Source organism: Leptosomus discolor, chromosome Z (assembly GCF_034619465.1).
Source record: "Leptosomus discolor isolate bLepDis1 chromosome Z, bLepDis1.hap2, whole genome shotgun sequence".
NCBI classification, from domain to species: domain Eukaryota; kingdom Metazoa; phylum Chordata; class Aves; order Leptosomiformes; family Leptosomidae; genus Leptosomus; species Leptosomus discolor.
Window position 1 is genome coordinate 107,216 of NC_141419.1, and position 18,817 is coordinate 126,032.

The 18,817-nt window shown below is 43.5% G+C and overlaps 1 protein-coding gene across 1 annotated transcript in view; it reads left to right on the forward strand.

Annotated features, from left to right (window-relative positions):
- Positions 1-6,748, forward strand: part of RLF (RLF zinc finger) — a 53,663-nt gene extending 46,915 nt beyond the window's left edge. The window contains exon 8 of the mRNA XM_086479329.1: positions 1,190-6,748. Coding sequence (XP_086335455.1) covers positions 1,190-5,914 — 4,725 coding nt within the window. The 3' untranslated portion in view covers positions 5,915-6,748. The remainder of the gene's footprint in view (positions 1-1,189) is intronic.
- Positions 6,749-18,817: the final 12,069 nt, after the last annotated feature.

Here is an 18,817-nt window from a genome sequence, read left to right on the forward strand (position 1 = left end):
AAAAGTTACGTGATTGTCCTTCTGACAGATCACAGAGGAGAGTCTGGAACTCTGATTTGGCAAAGGTGAATTCTCATAGTGATTGCACAGATGTGCGTTAATGTGCATTTTATATATGAAGTGTAGTACATTGTTAACTATATACCAGATATTTCCGTGTGTTCTGCTAAAGCACATTAAAATTTCTTCTCCTGGGGAAATAGCTCTTTTTTTTAATTGCTGTCTAGCAAATTAAAACTGTTATTGAATTAAAGAAGTATTGCATGACTTCCACTAGGCAGGGCACAGCAAGTATAAGAGCTTGCTAATTCTTTTAATGTGTTCTTGGTTCTTTTGGATCTTTACCATCTGAGCTGGTGTGGATGTGGTTGTGTTAGCCACATGTCATCTCTCTGCACTATTCATAAATACCTTAACTGTTACTGATCTTTGCTAATAATGACTAAACAGTTACTTCATATGTTCAGATTCTCTATGCTGAAACGTATGGTTTTGGAACAAGGTAACTTTCAATTTTGTCCATGTCCATTTGGGCTATATTATTTTTTTTAAATCCATGTGACTAATATTTGTAGGTATCTTCCTCATACTATTGAGCAGCACCTCAAAGTTGCATAGAACATTTTTGGAAGTGAAATGCCAGTTATCTTTGTCAGGAATCATTTTGGCTAGCGTACTGCTTATGCTGTTGAAGGTTACTTGTTTCAGGGTGTGAATTCACATTGATACCCTTATTACACAGTACCACATGTTCTGAATTAATACCATGTGTGGATGCTGTGGGAGGAATGTACGTGAAAGACTTACACCTTTCTCTTATCTGACTGATTGAGAGTTATTCAGTGGAGAGGGAGAGAGGAGTTAGAAGGATGTTTTGCAACATCTAATGCCTAAACTAGTTCGTGTGACTCCTCCACAGAGCACGTTAATGCGAAGTGGCTCCCCTCACCTGAAGAGTAGAAGAGCTTCCTCACATAAAATAAACTACAACTTTTTAGAGTGTGCTCAGTGACTTGGGCACTTCAGGCTCAGAAGCCCGAATATATTCTGAACCGTCTGTAGTCTATTGGATCCTCTCGTTGCGTGTTTTTTTCATAGAACAGTTCTAGAGAGAATGTACTTATCAAAGAAAAGTAACATTTGTTTTGTGGATGTTTGTTGGGTCTTTTTGTTTTTTTTTTTTAAACAGGCAGAAGAAGCAGGACTCGCTGTGTCTGTTTTGTTATGTGTGAGAGCCCTTCAGATCAGATCAAACGGAAGTGATGAAATGAAGACATCAGTGTGTAAAACAATTGCATGCCTTTTACCAGAAGACCTTGAAGTTAGAAGAGCTTGTCAGCTCACAGAATTTTTACTTGAGCCAACTTTGAGTGGATTTAATGCGTTGGAAGAGCTCTATATGCAACCAGACCAAAAATTTGATGAAGAAAATGCACTGGTTCCAAATTCTCTCCGTTGTGAGCTGCTGTTAGCTTTAAAAGCGTATTGGCCGTTTGATCCTGAGTTTTGGGACTGGAAGACTTTAAAGCGACATTGCCTTAAACTGTTAGGGAAAGTAGCTTCTGATTCCGAGGATGATGCAAGTTGTAATATGTCAGTCAATGAAACCGACATGTTGGAAACTTTCTTTAGTGACTATGATGAGACAAAAGAACATAAATGTTATGATGGAAAAGACACAATGAACCACCCTAAAGAAAAAGCAAGAGTAAAAAAACCAATTGGTTCTTCAGAAAGATACCAGAGGTGGCTTCAATACAAATTTTTTTGTGTGCTTTGCAAAAGGGAATGTATAGAGGCTAGAATACTGCATCATTCTAAGATGCATATGGAAGATGGTGTTTACACCTGTCCGGTGTGTACAAAAAAGTTCAAGAGAAAGGAATTTTTTGTGCCGCATGTAATGGAACATGTTAAAATGCCACCTAGTAGAACGCACAGACCTAAAAAGAAAATAATACTGAAAAAAGAGAGATCACCACAAAAGACAACAGCTTCCAGCAGCCCACCCCCAGTGTTTCAGGAAAAGCCACATCAGCCACAGCTGCCCGAAAACTTTGAAAATGACGCACAGGAATACGTCACATTTAGCCAACTGGAAAATTGCCAGCTACAAGACAGAGACATCTATCCATGTCCTGGAACGGATTGTTCTAGAGTATTTAAACAGTTTAAATACTTAAGTGTACATCTGAAAGCTGAGCATCAAAACAACGATGAGAATGCAAAACACTACCTGGATATGAAAAACAGGAGGGAGAAGTGTGCTTTCTGTCGCCGACACTTCATGACATCCTTTCATCTGCGGGAGCATGAACGGGTGCACTGTGGACCTCAACCGTATATGTGTGTGTCGATGGATTGTTACGCTAGATTTGGGTCAGTTAATGAGCTTCTCAATCACAAACAAACACATGATGATCTTCGTTATAAATGTGAGCTAAATGGCTGTAATATTGTTTTCAGTGACTTAGGGCAGCTTTACCATCACGAGGCACAGCACTTCAGAGATGCATCGTACACCTGCAATTTCTTTGGTTGCAAAAAGTTTTATTATTCAAAAACTGAATTTCAGAATCACCTTGCAGTGCATAATATTGAAGTGTCAAATGGGGAAGTGAAGCAAACACTGAAGCTTGAAGAGTCAGTTTCAAAAGACAAATGCAGTTATCTTCCAGAGTCTCAGCTGCTTGAACAATCCGAAAATTCCAGTGTGAATGGTAACTTGGATCCCTCAGGCTCTCAGGAAATTCCACAGATTAAGGAAGAAGCTCTCTCTGACAGTGAGGATCTAGACAGTGAAAGTAATTGCAGTCTTCATTGTGGGGACCACAGTGCAGATGCTGCAGTAAACCAAGGCCAAGTGTCTCCTCTGCTGATTGAAACAATCGCTCACAATCAGTCAGTTCCAGGTTTTCTCATGTCCCAGGAAGGAGTCTTCCACACAGCAGATGGGAAACAGTGTTCCAATGTGGCAGTTTGCTTTGATGAAAAAAAGCTTTCCTGTGGTTTTGAAGGCTGCTGTTCCACACACAAAAATTCCAGAAGCGTGCAAAAACACCTTCGCAGGGCCCACCCGTATAACTTTAAAGGTAGAAAAAATATGGAGATGAAAAATAAAGACTTTCTTGATCTATTGAGTGATGCTCAGGACAGTAAATCCCCCACAGACATCAGTACAGAGTTAGGTCATAATTCAGATATAAATGCTGACTCTCCAGAAAGCTTGTATTGTACTATAGATGCTAAAGGAAGCAATGGCCTGAAGGAAGAAACTTGGCCTTCTTCCCCAGAAACATCTTTTTATGACAGTTCTAGAGAATCAAATATTGAAGATAACATGTTGGAACTCATGTTAGGCTTGAAACATCTAAGCTTAAAAAATTCTAACGTTCAGAATTCTTCAAGACACAAGCCTTTTTTGGGCTCTTTACAGTCCTATTCATCTAGGGATGCCAAGTGCCCTGAGTCAGCAGATAAAACTACCTCAAAATTTCAGCTTCAAGAGCAACAAGATAATTTACCCAGCCAGTACCTTACTCAACTGGCAGCTAAACCCTTTTTCTGTGAATGTCAAGGATGTACGTGTGAGTTTGTCACCAGAGAAGCTCTCTTAATGCATTATGTTAAAAAGCATAACTATTCAAAGGAAATGGTTCTTCAGTTAAATATGTTCCAGCATCGGTACTCGCCATTCAAGTGTCATATTTGCCAAAGATCGTTTACAAGAAAAACACACCTTAGAATTCACTATAGAAACAAACATAAAATTGGCTGTGAGAGGGTAGCTCACAAGGTATGTTCTAATGAAAAACATGATCATGTAGGTTTATGTACAGATGACATGCATAAAAATAGCACTGTTTCAACACCTGTCTGTGCAACCAAAGTTGGATTCATTGAACATTCAGACCACTCTGATCAGCTGTGTCATCCTAAAAAGGAAGACTGTAGTTCCGAGACAGATTTGGAGTCCAGTGAAGAGACGGACAGTAACGTACCAAGAAAAACATCTAACATAGCTTCTCTGGACAGCCATAGGGAAGAACTGGAAGCAAGACAGGGAAGAGGAAGCAAAAGAACAGTTGCTAAAGGAAACTTATGTTATATATTACATAAGTACCACAAACCATTTCATTGTATACATAAAAGTTGCAACTCAGCATTTACCAACCAGAAAGGTTTGATTCGCCATTATAGAACCGTTCACCAGTACAATAAGGAACAGCTCTGCTTAGAAAAAGACAAAGCAAGAACAAAAAGGGAACTTGTCAAATGTAAAAAAATATTTGCATGCAAATACAAAGAGTGTGGTAAGCGTTTTCTATGTTCTAAAGCTCTTGCTAAGCATTGTAGTGACTTCCACAATGAACACTTAGAGGATCAAAAACTGCTTTCTGAAGCTGAATCTGCAAGATTTGCTTGTAACCAAGCCCATTGCCCTGCTGTATTTTATACCTTTAATAAGCTTAAACAGCACCTAATAGAAGAACATGCCAATGGAGAAAAATTAAACAAAGATTTTGAAATCCATTGTGACCTCAATGGCTGTGATCGAATTTTCACAAATTACAGTCACTACTCTCAGCATGTCTATTTCCGACATAGTGAATATTATGATAGTCTCTTTGGAAATCAGAAAGAGGAGGAAGATAATCAAGATAAAGATAGAAATGAACAAAGTTACTTGAAAGACAGCTTTGACATAAAGAAGCAGAATGGGAAGCAGTTAAAAGGAAAACGTAAAAGAATTAGCAGAAGTAGAGAAAAGCATTTGATGAATTTCAAAACAAAAGAGGAAGCCCTACAAATGTGCAAAGAGAAGTCTAACCAGACCCAGTACCCTTGCATGGTTCAGGGATGTTTGTCTGTTGTCAAACTGGAAAGCAGTATAGTGAGGCACTACAAGCGCACACATCAGATGACCAATATGTATATAGAGCAACGGATTCAGAAACTTGTCGTTTGTGTTAAATGTGGCATAATGATTGAAAAACAGTCCTGCTCCGAAACAGCTTTAGACGTGGATAAAAAAGGTGTAAAAGAGGATAAATCAGCTAATCCTGAGCATGTGCAGGAAAGTGAAAAACCTCTTGTTCCAAATACTGACTGTGATCCTCAAGATGTAAGCAATGAAGACCAAAAAAAATGTCCATCGAGTAGTGTGAGTTTTGATGCCAGTGCCTTTATGTATTCAGGCACTTTAAAATATAACCACAGTTCAAAGAACACCTGTTTGGAAGAGCATAACATCAGGGAGACAGTTATGTCTAAAACTGAAGATTTTTCTGAAAACAGCGAAAGAGAGAATAGCTCTTACTTCTCCAGTTTACAATTAGAGTTGCCAAGAGAGAAGGACCCAGAAGGATGTCAACATAGTGCAGCTACTCAAAATGCAAAAAGAAATGTACTTTGTGCTACAAAAGACAAATTTCAGAAGCCTCCAGTGTCCAAACCATTTGATTTAAAGACATATAAACCAATGGGATTTGAGTCTTCATTTTTAAAATTTATTCAGGAAAGTGAGGGAAAAGATGATGACGATGATGATGATTTTGATGAAGTAGTAGAATGGGAGTCCCCCAAACAGTTGCCAGTAGATAAAACCTTGCAAAAAGAGGAAGAGGATCAAGGGGACAACTTTGTAAATGATAAAAATGTAATCATAACCCAAAATAATCATGGGCAGCTAACAGAAATCCAGCCCTTGTTGTCAGAGTCATCATCTGCCCCTTCTTTAGAAAATTTGAGGGCGATCTTGGACAAGGCACTAACGGACTGTGGAGACCTTGCCTTAAAACAGCTTCATTACTTAAGACCAGTAGTTGTTCTTGAAAGATCCAAGTTTTCCACACCCCTCATAGACTTATTTCCAACAAAAAAGACAGATGAGCTTTGTGTAGGAAGTACGTAAGTAGTTTTGCTTAGAGCAGATTGCCTTCACTACTGCTCCATGGGGAGAACTTCAAATTAGAACAGTAATTGTTACAGTACACACTGTTTAGGTTAGTTTAGACTGTTTAATTCCATGAATGTATAATATCTGTCAAAAGTATTGGCCAAGTTAATTTCGCTCCCCATTTTTTCCAATGGACTATGCTGATTTGGTGCTATTTAACACATCAGAATTCTGGGGGCTTCCTCTATGTGCATGATTGTATATGGAACAAGTACTAGGGTACAGGGTTTGGGGGGCGATGGAGTTATTACTTGACTTGAATGTGCACCCTAGGGTGCTTTGTGTAACATATTGTACACTACAGCATCTTATATTTTTTGAGTTATGAGTTTCAATAAATTACAGTTTTTCACCCATTTGTTTACTGTACAGTAAATCTTTAATGTACTTTACTTGTAGTTGAATTTGGGACCATTCTGAGTGGATTGGACAATGTTGCTGAAGTTTATGCATTTGTAGATAATTTATCAAACTGATGAAACAGTATAGATACTGAAAAGTAAAGTATTACCTTTTATTTTACAATATTCTCTGTGCTTTTTTCAGATCAGACTTGAAAGAATTATAATTAGTACAGGCAGAAAGCATTTACTGCTTAGAGATGAGAAAGTCCTGGTTACCTTTCCCTGTAAAGGAAGAAGATGCTTCTGAGAGTGTACGGTACAACATAGGCATTGATGAGCATTGCCAGACGTTCAAGAGAGTTGTGTCACATGAAAGTATCAGTGCACATTTTGGGTTCCCTGGTTATCATTTTTGATAATTAATAAAACCTAGCTGGAAGATTCACCAGAGGAGTAATCTAATATTTTAAGATCTGTTTCTTGTTCTGTGTCTTGTTTCTTGCCGTACTTCTGGATGCATCCTGACGCCCAGGATCTTTTTCCCCTGTGAGTAGCGTTTCTCAGTCTCCATGAGGACGCTGATGAGCAAGCAGCAATCACAGCTTGTGTTTTGTTGGGGTGTTTGGGGTTTTATACTGTGATCTGAAAAGTAGCAGTGGAAAGGAAATGGAGAACACTTCAGGAAGTGTTGTTTAAAACAGACCATGAATATTGACTGGGTGCATGAATGAAGAAGGCTGTCTAAAACAATCTGGAGAACGGTATGACCAAAAGTAGGCAGAAATGGCATCTCTATACCACGCTTACAAAGGTTATTTGGGCATCCTTAAAACAAAAGTTAGATTAAAAGTCATATACCAAGCAGGAGAAGTGTAGCTCACTGCGTATCTTTTCCTGTCGTGTCCTTTCTCTAAAGTATAAGCTTCTCGTAATGAAAGGAATACAATGCGTGAATCTTCTCACTAGCTTTTAAAAACGGAAGTAAGTTAGGGTCAAAAGGTTAAATACCACAACAGTGTCAGCTACCTGAAGTAGCTGAAGTGTGTTCCAAAGTGATTTTTGTCTCTTAAAACCAAAAAGTCTACCTTTTAATGTCAAGTTTGTGTCGCGTTCAAACATACTTGAATGTTTAGGATCTCAAAACAGGAAAAGAGATTAACTGCTAACTTAATAAACATGTGATGACTGCTTCAGGTAATGTGCCTAGAGAGACACTGGTACACTACTGGGGTTTCGATTATCCCACAAAGTCATCTGTTCCCTTCAATGCCTTGAGAAGGAAAACTGGTCAGCATGAGTAGTAAATTCATGGAGGTTGAGTCTTCAGGTTCAGATCAAGCAGCTGTATTTCTACCAGATAACCAGAGCTTCAAATATGACATGTTGAAGAATTCAAGCATTTCAAATACTTTGAATGAGAAAAATTAGATGAGAATGCAGGAATGAAATGAGACGGAAAATATATATATATATGTTCCACAGACAGGAGAAGTGGTGAGACAAAGGCAGTGTGCAAGCTTTTGCTTTGTGTAGTCCTAAAAAGGTACCACGTCTTTTAAAAAGTAGTTTTGATATTGTTGACTGCTTCCTATGACTTAAAATGCTGAAGACAGTCAGAAAAATGGTAATGGTTAAATGCAAGACATACTGAATGTGTTGCTAAATTAGCGGAGTCCTAAGAGACCAGTAAAGAACTTTCTACATGGGGAATAGCGAAGAGAAATAGATTCCACCAAAGCAAGTATCTGCAGACTTAAAAGGTAGAAGACAATTTTGTGATGACTCCTTAGGCTAGCTGAGTCCTCTTTGAAGGTAACAAAATTGTATGTTCCTGAGACAATTGCATCATGTCTGATGCTGACTGCCACTTCCATGTGTGAGCACACTGATGGAAATCTGCTCTGTGCAAGCACCTGAAGTTGTCTTGAGTGACCTGGGGACAACTCAGGTTTCTTAAGAAATCTGAAAGGTAATACTCCTACGTGTTTACACAAGCCAGAAGAAAATTTTAAAATTAAAAATGGGATTTATTTCCAAGGAGCTGCTTTATGATGTAGAAGCAGCTTTTAGTAAATGGGGATGTTTAAGGTAGTATGTTGCAAATAATGTAATCTTACAGATACTTTTTTTTTTAATAGTTTTGGAATAGTTATGATGCAAACCTGAAGGCATTTAAATGCAGACTTTTTGCTTTCCATTTTCACTGGGTTAGCTGACAGTTGCTTAGCTGACGGGTGGAAATTTGTTTAACTGGGGCAACAATTTGGTGTGATCTTTCAACCTATATATACCCAAGAAAACTTTTCAGAGAAGTTTGCATTTATTCTTTTAGACTACATACATCATTCACATCCCTAATGGATACTTGAGGTTCCTGGAGAATAGAGACATTAGTGGTTTTAGAAATGCCACAAATGGTACAGCTCCAATTGCAGATCTGAGGTGCTCCCCCCACCCCGTGCTCCCCCCATTGCCCGTGCTATGTTTTGCACATGTAACCTGAAGCTGGATAAGATTTCACTTCAGCCCCCTGATCGCAGTTACTTTCTCTTTCGTTTTACACCTGACGGATACTCAAGTTTGATTGTCCTTAAACTTTCTTCAAGTTGTTTTCTTTCTTTTCTACTGCCTCTTGGACTCAGCACTGATAACTTTCTACTCAATAGGAAGCTGCGATCACAGATTCCTGGTGAACAACTTCATGGAGTTTGTGAATTAATTCTTTTTATAATTAAAAAAGATTCTGGGACCACAGAAGTTGTCTGTAAATAAGGGGAAAAAACACAGAGTTTCTGCCTGTGAAAAAGATAAAAACTTTGCAAGAGTTTGCCTAAGGCTGCTGGATAAATTGCCACGTGAATGAAGGCTTATTGCAAAGGTCCATCTTCTCCACTGTAACTCACGGTCCGCCTGTCTACCTGTTCTGACATGAACGTAGAATGGGTTCACTTACAATCGCTGTCAAAAGCAGCAATTCAGAATGTGAGCGGTTGGAGGTGCCAAGTGTCCTTGTAGTGTGACTAATGAACAAAATAAAATACACAGTGGTGTGCAGCCTTGCCTTTCCTTTTAGAGCAGTTTCTTACTTCCTTCTGTCAAGCTCCCAAATTATGGATCATTTTAAAAACGATGACTTGGAGTGAGTTTGCATTTCTTGTATACTGTTCATATAAGCTCTGCTGCAAACTTGCCACCAAAGAACTTTACAAAATTGTACAAAATTACCTTTATACAATCCTACTGTGTATTAAAGTTCTTCAGTGTTCAGCTTTCCTATCAAAATAATTAATCCTGCCGCTTGTTGTATAAACAAATCTGCATATTAGGCATGAATTTTGTGACAATTGTAGTTCCGTGATCCAACAGAACAGTTGTGTGTGAAACTTCAAATTCCTTGAAGGTGTTTTGCTCTTGCCAAATAAGAGTTACTGCACGTGTGTAAATTACCACCACTATCTACAGGGCAAGCTTTTACAAATTACATCTCTCAAGTATTGTATAGATCCTGTCAAGTAGGTTGCTGCTGTTAACTTAAATTACTGCTGTTTCCATAGGCTTGAATATAGGTTTCTGTCTGTCAGGTATGCAGACAGGTCCTGCCATGTTCTTCAGTCCAAGAACTGTATTTAGAAAGCGGTGAGTGGGTTTTCCTCTGCTGATGTGGCATCCCATGCACTACTGGGATTGTTGATACTGTGGTCTTAAGTCGTATTCCTATTTCTGTTGAAAGATACCAATGTTGCCCTGGTCCGTCAGCTGCTTCCTAGTTACGGAAATAATGTCTTACCCATTTCAGAGACCAACAAGTGTGTTTCAGTCTCTGGATTCCACTTCTTTATCATCTACAAAATGCACTACCATCTTGGCGAGGTGATGGATGTTACACCATCAAAACTGTACAGTATGAATCCACATCCTGATCCCGATTTCTTCTTGGGCTTGTTTATCTGATCTTTCTAATTGCCTGGCACTGGTGGGTATTGGGGAAGGAAGCCACAAAAGGGTACAGGTCTGAAGTTAAAAGAGTTTTTACTGTCTGTTTACATGGCATTGAGTAGGCATCATTTTTCCTTCCAAGGGCTACCAGAACTTGTCTTACAGTGAAGACAGAACATTTCCAGCTTCTTGCTTTCAAACGTACGGGAAACGTTTTGTTCCACAGTAAAGTAGTAACACCATCATGTTGACTTCCTAAAGAAGGATTCTTACTGTAAACAGTAGATACCTGAGAATATGTAGGTGCAAGTTCATAATCATGGTATGTTGCTTCCATTTTTTTAAATTACTGCTCCAGGTGTGTGATTTTATAGGGAAACAACATGTTTATTGGTTTCCCATGCCTAAATTCGCCAAGGCTGTGGCCACCATGTTCCCATGGGCAGTAAAAAACTGTAAATACCGTTACAAAGGAGAGACCTGCCGTGCTGGCTTCTGTACTTCTGGCAGGGCTCTCAGCAGAGCCAACAGGTTAGTTCAGTGGTTTTGCTTGTCTGTTGCTGTCTGACTGTTCACGCAAGATCTTTGAATTTTATGATGCTGATAAAGCCTTGGGACATTGTATTTCCCAAATTCTGCACCTTGACTGCAGTGAATTATTTGAGGGAAAGAGAATTTCCAGTTAAGTCCTAGCATGTCTTGTCAAGAATCTGAGCATGGTTATGGCGGAGAGCAGGGGAGGCTTAAATGAAACCCCCTTGCCTTTGTCTTGCCCGATCAGGTGCTAAACCTATTCTCCTCCCTCTCCCCTGAAGCTGGTGCCCCTGAGCCCTCCTGCTCTCCTGACTCCCCACAGCAGTAGTCCCCCAATTTTTTTTCCCTATGCCCACATGAGTTTGGAGGGGGTGATGGTGGGAAGATGTCTTAAGATCTGTGATTATAGGGAAGGAAGTAGGTAAGGGATTAGTCGGGATGCAGTGCAGTGCCAGGGAGCGATCTGCCTGGACAGCTTCAACGGATTGCCAGAGCTTCCTCTAGGAAAGGAGAAAGTGACAGCCAGTAGCTCACCAAGAGGAGCACAGCCTTGTCTCTTGTGGCAGTTGACAGATAAGGTATTCTGGGACGACATACCAGCTTGCAGAAAAGATAAGGCTGGGTTTTAATGCATTTGACAGGTCATTCTGCTAAATAGTTACAAATGGTAACTGATAGAAATGAAAAAATTAAGCTGGCATTACTCTATTAAAAGTCAGTGATTAAAAATCCACAGACAAGTTCTGTTATACTTTAGACTGGTAGAAATAAGATGAATGACTGATACTAAAATGCTATCTCAAGAACTGGCTAAGAAGGAGCATTCATTAACAACCCTTTTACTGTGTTTCTAAGAAGTTACACATTCATTGTGCTCTGCATGGTATGTGTGTCCCTGGTACTTCTGTGTATTTCAGCAGCTCCCGCGCTGTCTTCACTTAACGTTGTGCATACCGAATATGAAGAGAGTGTTCTGACTCTAAATAAATGTAGATTCCTTGTAGGACTCTGTAACTTTATATTTCCCGAAACATTTTAGGTGTATTCTGGTTCAGAAGGGAGCGGACCTGCTTACCTTAAGAATGAACTGGGTTAGGCAAAAACCATAACAAGAAAGGCATAAAGCACTTTTAACACTGATGAGTTCTTTGGCCTTACTATGAAACCACGTAAGTGTGTGAACACAGGAAGTGAGAGAGGGAGAGAAGGGGGTTGCTGCTCTGTTTTTGATGGCAGTGCTGATACAATTCAGCTTCAAATGCTCACAGAGATGAGGTGGAGAGGTGGGCCCATGTGAATCTCATGAGGTTCAACAAGGCCAAGTGCAAGGACCTGCACCTGGGCTGGGGTAGTCCTCATAATCAATACAAGCCGGGGGATGATGTGACAGAGAGCAGCCCTGCCAAGAAGGACTTGGGGGTTCTGATGGGTGAAAAGCTGGACATGAGCCACAACGTGTGCCCGCAGCCCAGAAGGCCAAGCGCATCCTGGGCTGCATCAAGAGCAGCGTGGGCAGCAGATCGAGAGAGGGGATTCTGCCCCTCTGCTCTGCTCTGCTCTGGTGAGACCCCACCTGGAGTGCTGTGTCCAGCTCTGGAGCCCCCAGCACAAGCAGGACGTGGACCTCTTGGAGCATGTCTGGAGGAGGCCACGCAAATGCTCAGGGGGCTGGAGCAGCTCCCCTGTGAGGACAGGCTGAGAGAGTTGGGGGTGTTCAGCCGGGAGAGAAGGCTCTGAGGAGACCTTAGAGTGGCCTTCCAGTACCTGAGGGGGACCTACAGGAAAGCTGGGGAGGGACTGTTTACAAGGGCACGTAGCAATAGGATGAGGGGCAATGGTTTTAAACGAGAAACGGGTGGATTTAGATTGGATGTTAGGAAGAAGCTCTTTACCGTAAGGGTGGTAAAGCACTGGAACAGTTTGCCCAGAGAGGTGGTGGAGGCCCCATCCCTGGAGTCGTTCAAGATCAGGCTTGATGGGGCTCTGGGCAACCTGATCTAGCTAAAGATGTCCCTGCTCTCTGCTGGGGGGGTGGAGTAGATGGCCTTTGGGGGTCTCTTCCAGCCCAATGCATTCTATGAGTCTGTGACCCAGATGTGGTCTCCTGTTTCCTTTGTGCCAGCTCCCACACTTTGGCGAATTTATTTAACTCCTTGAAACGTTAGAAAACAAACCCAGCAACAGTAACATGTAATTAAGTACCTTTGTACCATTATGGTGCAAGGAAATAGGGCTGCAACTCAAAGATACAGGTTATTAATGATATTGGGGCTACAGTTGGTGTGAGAGATTTCTATCCCATTTGGATGCCCTTGCATCCTTGCTCTGGCCTGCTGTTCACTTTAAGTATCATGGCATTTCTCGTTACCCCAATTTCCCGAACTCCCTATCGCAGTCCTCTAAGCAGGCTTCCCCTCTTCTATACTCTGGACTCTGTACTCCTATTTTCTTCCTATGCTATAATCCATCTCTTCCTTTACAAGTGTAACCTCAGGCTTCATCTCCTTACCCAGAAGTGCAGGTCCTGCCCTTTGCTTACTCAGAATGGAATCACCAAAAAAAACCCAGCTTGGACTCTGGAATCACAGCCTTCCTCATGTGAACACACCTGGCTGTGCACTGCAACAGTCCCCTATACCTACCCCCAGTTTCTTCCACTGTAAGATGTCATGGTCCTTCACGTGAGCAAATTGCTGTTGTGTACCAAGTTACTGCTATCTCCGCTCACCTCCAGGGGTGGTCTGTAGCAGCTGATTGTCTCTGTGGCAGATCTCTGGTGGCTTGACCAGGAGGGGCCAATTACCTTGAATTCTTCCCTGTTTTTAAAAAGGAAACAACCCACAATCTGGGAATTCCCCTGCAGTAATATCTGTCTGTCTGCAATGGGCAGTCCCAGAGCAAGCAGCCAAAAAAACGACTTTATGGAACATGTTGTGGAACATGTTGTCACAATCCACTCAGAAGAGGGGGGGCACGTGACTCAGATTCACAAATCCCCAGCGGTGCGGACTAAGGTGAGACAACTTTCAAAGTCCCTACACAAACATTTATTATCCCACAGTGATTAATATATATCTTAACTAGGTCCACAACCATTGGTTAGGTATATAAAAATCTATAGCAAGTGGTGAGGTATGCCTTGCAGTACTTAACAACTGTAAGAGAAAAGAGAAAATGGAGAGGGGGAGAGAGAGAGAAAGATCACCGGTCCTTGTTCCTGCGTCAGTCCAGCCAACAGGAGGCGGGTGTGGGATGTGGTGTGTCTCTGGCCTTAGGAGCGTTCTTCTGTGTGTGTTTTCTTCACTTACTTCCCCTCTGCCCCTTTGTGGCACCTCTCTCCCCCTTTTACGTTCACCGTATCAGCACAACCCACCCCTCCATTTCATTTCAGGTTCCCCCCTCTGCCCCAGGTGATGCGTAGCATGATCTGGGTGAAGAGATGAGTGTTAGAATAATTTATGTTTAGCATGATCTCTCAAATCTTCCTTAGCATGTAGAAGGGTGTCAACTTTAATATGCATTTCATGGATAATGAGGCAAAGGTCCTTTATCGGACACAATGGCCCCGAGAACAAAGAGGCTGGGCCAGAGCAGAGGCTGGCCTGTCTCTACAGAACTCCCTCCTCCAGCCGCATCCTGCACTATCCAGGCCCACAAGAGGTAAGCCAGTGTCAGCCTTATCAGTTCGTTGAGCATGAGGTCTGCAACATTCATAGAGTTTGAGACACTCCTTGGGAAGGCTCAGAGGGTGTCTGCCCCCTCTTCCCCCTCCCTTCTGCTCAGGCTGCTTTTGTTTCTCTGGGAATTCCAAGTCGTCTCTTACACATGTGTCGTGCCAGCCTGCTTTATTATAAAAAGGACGTAACAGAGCTTACTCTAGTAGAGTCAACGGTACTGCATTGCAAGGACAGAAAATAGCAGCTGTTGGGTGACAGTTACGGGACTGCTTGCAATATATACCAGTGGAGAAAACCAGTCAAACGCTAGTTTAGTCAGTATTAATTTTTGCACTTCCCTACTCTTAGTGTGGTTGTGAAAGGATTTGGACAAGTGCTAGTGAGGCTTTATATGCATTATTGTGCACAGTCTGGAGAAAAATAATTTAAACATGTTGTGTACAGACTGCAGTACCTGGGGAATGAAAAGTCTAGTGGATGAAGGAAACGTAACTGCCCTTGGATTGGTCACCAAATGCACGCTGAGGAGTGGTGCCTCTTCTGTCTTCCTCTCACATAACAGGGAAGCTGTGCGAGCTTACAGAGAGCGTTGCACAGAACAAACCAACAGGAACACTACTGGAAATCCAGAAAAAAAAAAAGTTGCGAAGTATTAGAGCAATTCTGGAAGATGTTTTCTGTAGAAGCAGTGAGGAGCGAGACCTCTGATCTTGTGAAAGGACGGAACAGAGATGACTGGCCTCAGAAGCAAAAATTGCATCTATCCAATAATAAAGGAGTACCCTTCAAGTCGTATGCTAAAGCAATGGAGAGGAGCTGTGTGACAGTCCGTTCACTCTTTTGCATTTCAGGTCACTAAGAAACTCCCTGCTTATCCAGATGTAAATGGATGCAGACAAGCATTGCTAAGCAGCAGCGGCAGGAACCAGCAGACGTTATCGAACAGCAAAGACTGGATGGAAAATTTCCTAATGTTATCAGGAGCCAGCTTTAAAGTATGTGGGAGAGGTTGGAGACAGGGCAGGATTCCAGACTCATGTCAGGTAAACAATGCAGTGTGAAAAATATATTTTGATTCTATAAGATCTGAAATAGGAGACAATGAAATGGATAAGGCTTCGTATTGATTTCAGGACAAGATGTGCTTGTATCAGAATAATACCCAGAAAACATTGAGTGGAATAAGGGATTCCAGATTCATAGTTACAGGAGGAGCAAAACTAGGCAAAGATGAGCTTGTACAGCTACGGTGCACCTCTCATCTGTGATGCATGGCACTGCCGGCACAAGTGTCAGTACAGCCAGGAGTCCTCAGGAGCACTGCAGGGTAAGCACTGCTAAACAGTGCAGACAGTAGGATGAGTTTTCCGTGGAGCCTTGCATGCCTCTTCCTTCAGAAGGGAGGGTGTTGGGTCATGTTCCTGCCAGGCATACACCATGCTTCAGTCACTGAACTCAGCTGTCTCTAGAGGTAGAACGATCCTGCTTTTACCCAGCCTATTTCCTTTGGGTTGCCACAGTTATACCAGGTCACCTGCTGGATCTTTGGGACTGTGACAAAACTTGATTAATTAACCTTATTAATGCCTGTGCCCTGATGCCAGACCCAGAAGTGCAATTCCAACTACGCTTTTCTTGATGGTCCAGTTAACACTGCGTTGATGGATTTGGAGCTGATGCAGAAGGGAGCAAGGTACCCTTTCTCTCCGGATTTCACTTGCCAGACCTGTGAGAACAGGTTCCCCATGGTCACAGAATCATTTAGGTTGGAAGAGACCTCTTGAGATCATCTCCCTCACCCCTACCTGCTGCTCAAGCAGGATCAGCAAGAGCTCAGGACTATGTCCAGACAGCTTCTGAATATCTCCAAAGACAGAATATTTCCACAACCTCTCTGGACAACCTGTCCCAGTGTTTGATCACTTTCACAGTAAAAAAAAAAAAAAAAAAAAAAAAAGTGTTTTCTTGTGTTCAGATGGAATTTAATGGTTTTTAATTTGTGCCCATTGCTTCTTGTCCTGCCAGTGGGCACTGCTGGGAAGAGTCTGGCTCCCCCATCTTCATTCTCTCACATTAGATATTTACACACATTGATAAGGTCCATCTGAGCCTTCTCTTCTCCAGGCTGAACAGTCTCAGCATTCTCAGCCTTTCCTCACATGAAAGATGCTGCAGTTCCTTCATCATCTTTACGGCCCTTCACTGCACTCACTCCAGTAGCTCCATGTCTCTCTTGTACTGGGCAGCTCAGGACAAGAGGGACACTCAAGGTGTGGCCCCACTAGTTCTGAGTAGAAGGGAAGAATCACCTCCCTCGACCTGCTGGCAGCAGAGATCTCCACAGATGTAACTCCCTCTCACTATGGCTGAGCTCAGGATCCCTCCCACATACGTGTACTAGCAACTCGCTAGACATCAATGGGCTGACATCAAGTTTTACTGCACTTTCTAAAGCATCCTTGGTCCAGAATTCACCACTTTCTGGCTCAAGTTTGCAGCCTGCTGCTCCTGTTGTGCAGGGGTAGGGGCTGTCATAGTCTTCCTGCCCGCGCAGGGATGCCTCTGTACCCTGCAAAGCTGGTACCCAATATTGTTCCTGAGCACAAACTACAGGATCGCTGTGAAGGCCATCTCAGTGACCTAGCGCTAGGCAACATGATCACTCCTGACCAGACCCAGGTGGTCCCAGGTTGGAGCACCTCGGACAGCTGATTCACAACTTGCTCCACCTAGTACATAGTGCCAGTCTGTTCTTTGCCTGGTAGCAAAGACATTTGACAGGGAGGGACACAGCTACCCCATGGGGATGGGGCAGCTCATACAGAGAGCTCATACAAGGTCATACATAGAGCTTTAAACTAGATTCAAAGGGGGATGGGTTGTAGCTGGGTCTGCACCAGTGGGGCAGTGTCCTAGTATTCATGAAGACCAGAAGGCCTCCCATCCCCCTAGGGTGAAGTCAGAGTGCTCAGCTCGCTCCCTGAAATGCCTGTATGCCAATGCACGCAGCATGGGGAACAAACAGGAGGAGTTAGAAATCTGTGTGGGGTCAAGGGGTTATGAGGTTATGATCTGGTGACAATTACAGAGACAGAGTGGGACAGCTCCCATGACTGTGGTCATGGATGGCTGTGTCCTTTTTGGGAAAGACAGGCCGACAAGGCAAGGAGGTGGAGTTGCTGTTTACGTGAGAGAGCAACTAGAATGTATGGAGTTCTGTCCAGGGGTGGATGAGGAGCAAGCTGAGAGTTTGTGGGTGAGAATCAAGGGGCAGGCTAGCATGTGAGACACTGCTGCGGGTGTCTATTACAGGCCACCTGGTCAGGATGAGGAAGCTGATGAGGCCTTCTACAGGCAGCTGACAGCAGCCTCGCAATCACAGGTCCTGGTTCTCTGGGGGATTTTAACTGCCCAGATATTTGCTGGAAGGCCTACTTACACAGCCAGCCATTCACAGTCCAGGAGGTTCCTCCAGTGCATCGACGATCACTTCTCGATGCAAATGGTGGATAAGCCAACTAGGAGAGGAGCACTGCTGGATCTTCTGCTCACTAACAAGCAGGGCCTGGTTGAAGCAGTGAAGGTTGAGGGCAGCCTTGGCTGCAGCAACCACGAGATGGTGGAGTTCAGGATCTTGCGTGGTAGGAACAGAATACCAAGCAGGATCACAACCCTGGACTTCCACAGGGCCAACTTTGGCCTTCTCAAGGAATTGCTAGGGGAAATCCCATGGGACACAGTACTAGAAGGTAAAGGGGCCCAGGATAGTTGGTTTATATTCAAGGACCGCTTATTCCAAGCTCAAGTTCAGGGTATCCCAATGGGTAGGAAATCAAGAAAGGGAGCCAGGAGACCCGTGTGAATACACTCTCACGCTGTGAAGGCTGATGGATGTAATAGGCACTTTCTGTAAGACTGGTCCCTACATCTTCGTACCGGGGTGCTGGAGGAGCCTCCTGCACAGTGTGAGGCGCCCAGCAGGAACAGGCTGGCCGGGGCCTTTCGTGCCTCCCGCCAGCCCTCCGCCACCTCTCTAAGTGCCCGGCAGGAGCAGCGGGGCCACCCGGGCGGTCTCCTCGCTAGGCCGCCCCTCACACGACGCCTTCTCAGGAGCAGACCTGCCCGGCCCCGCGGGCTTCCGACTGGGACGTCGAGCGGGGCGCTCGCCTTATCCCCCCGCGCCGCTCCCCGGGGACAGGCCCTCGCCCCACACCGCGCGGCTCCGGCGGGAAGGCCGCCCTGCCCTGCCCTGCCCTGCCCTGCCCTGCCCTGCCCTGCCCTGCCCTGCCCTGCCCTGCCCTGCCCTCTCCGCGTCAGGACTCCACGCCCAGGCGGCAGCAGGGCCCAACTGACATGGCGCCCCCGAC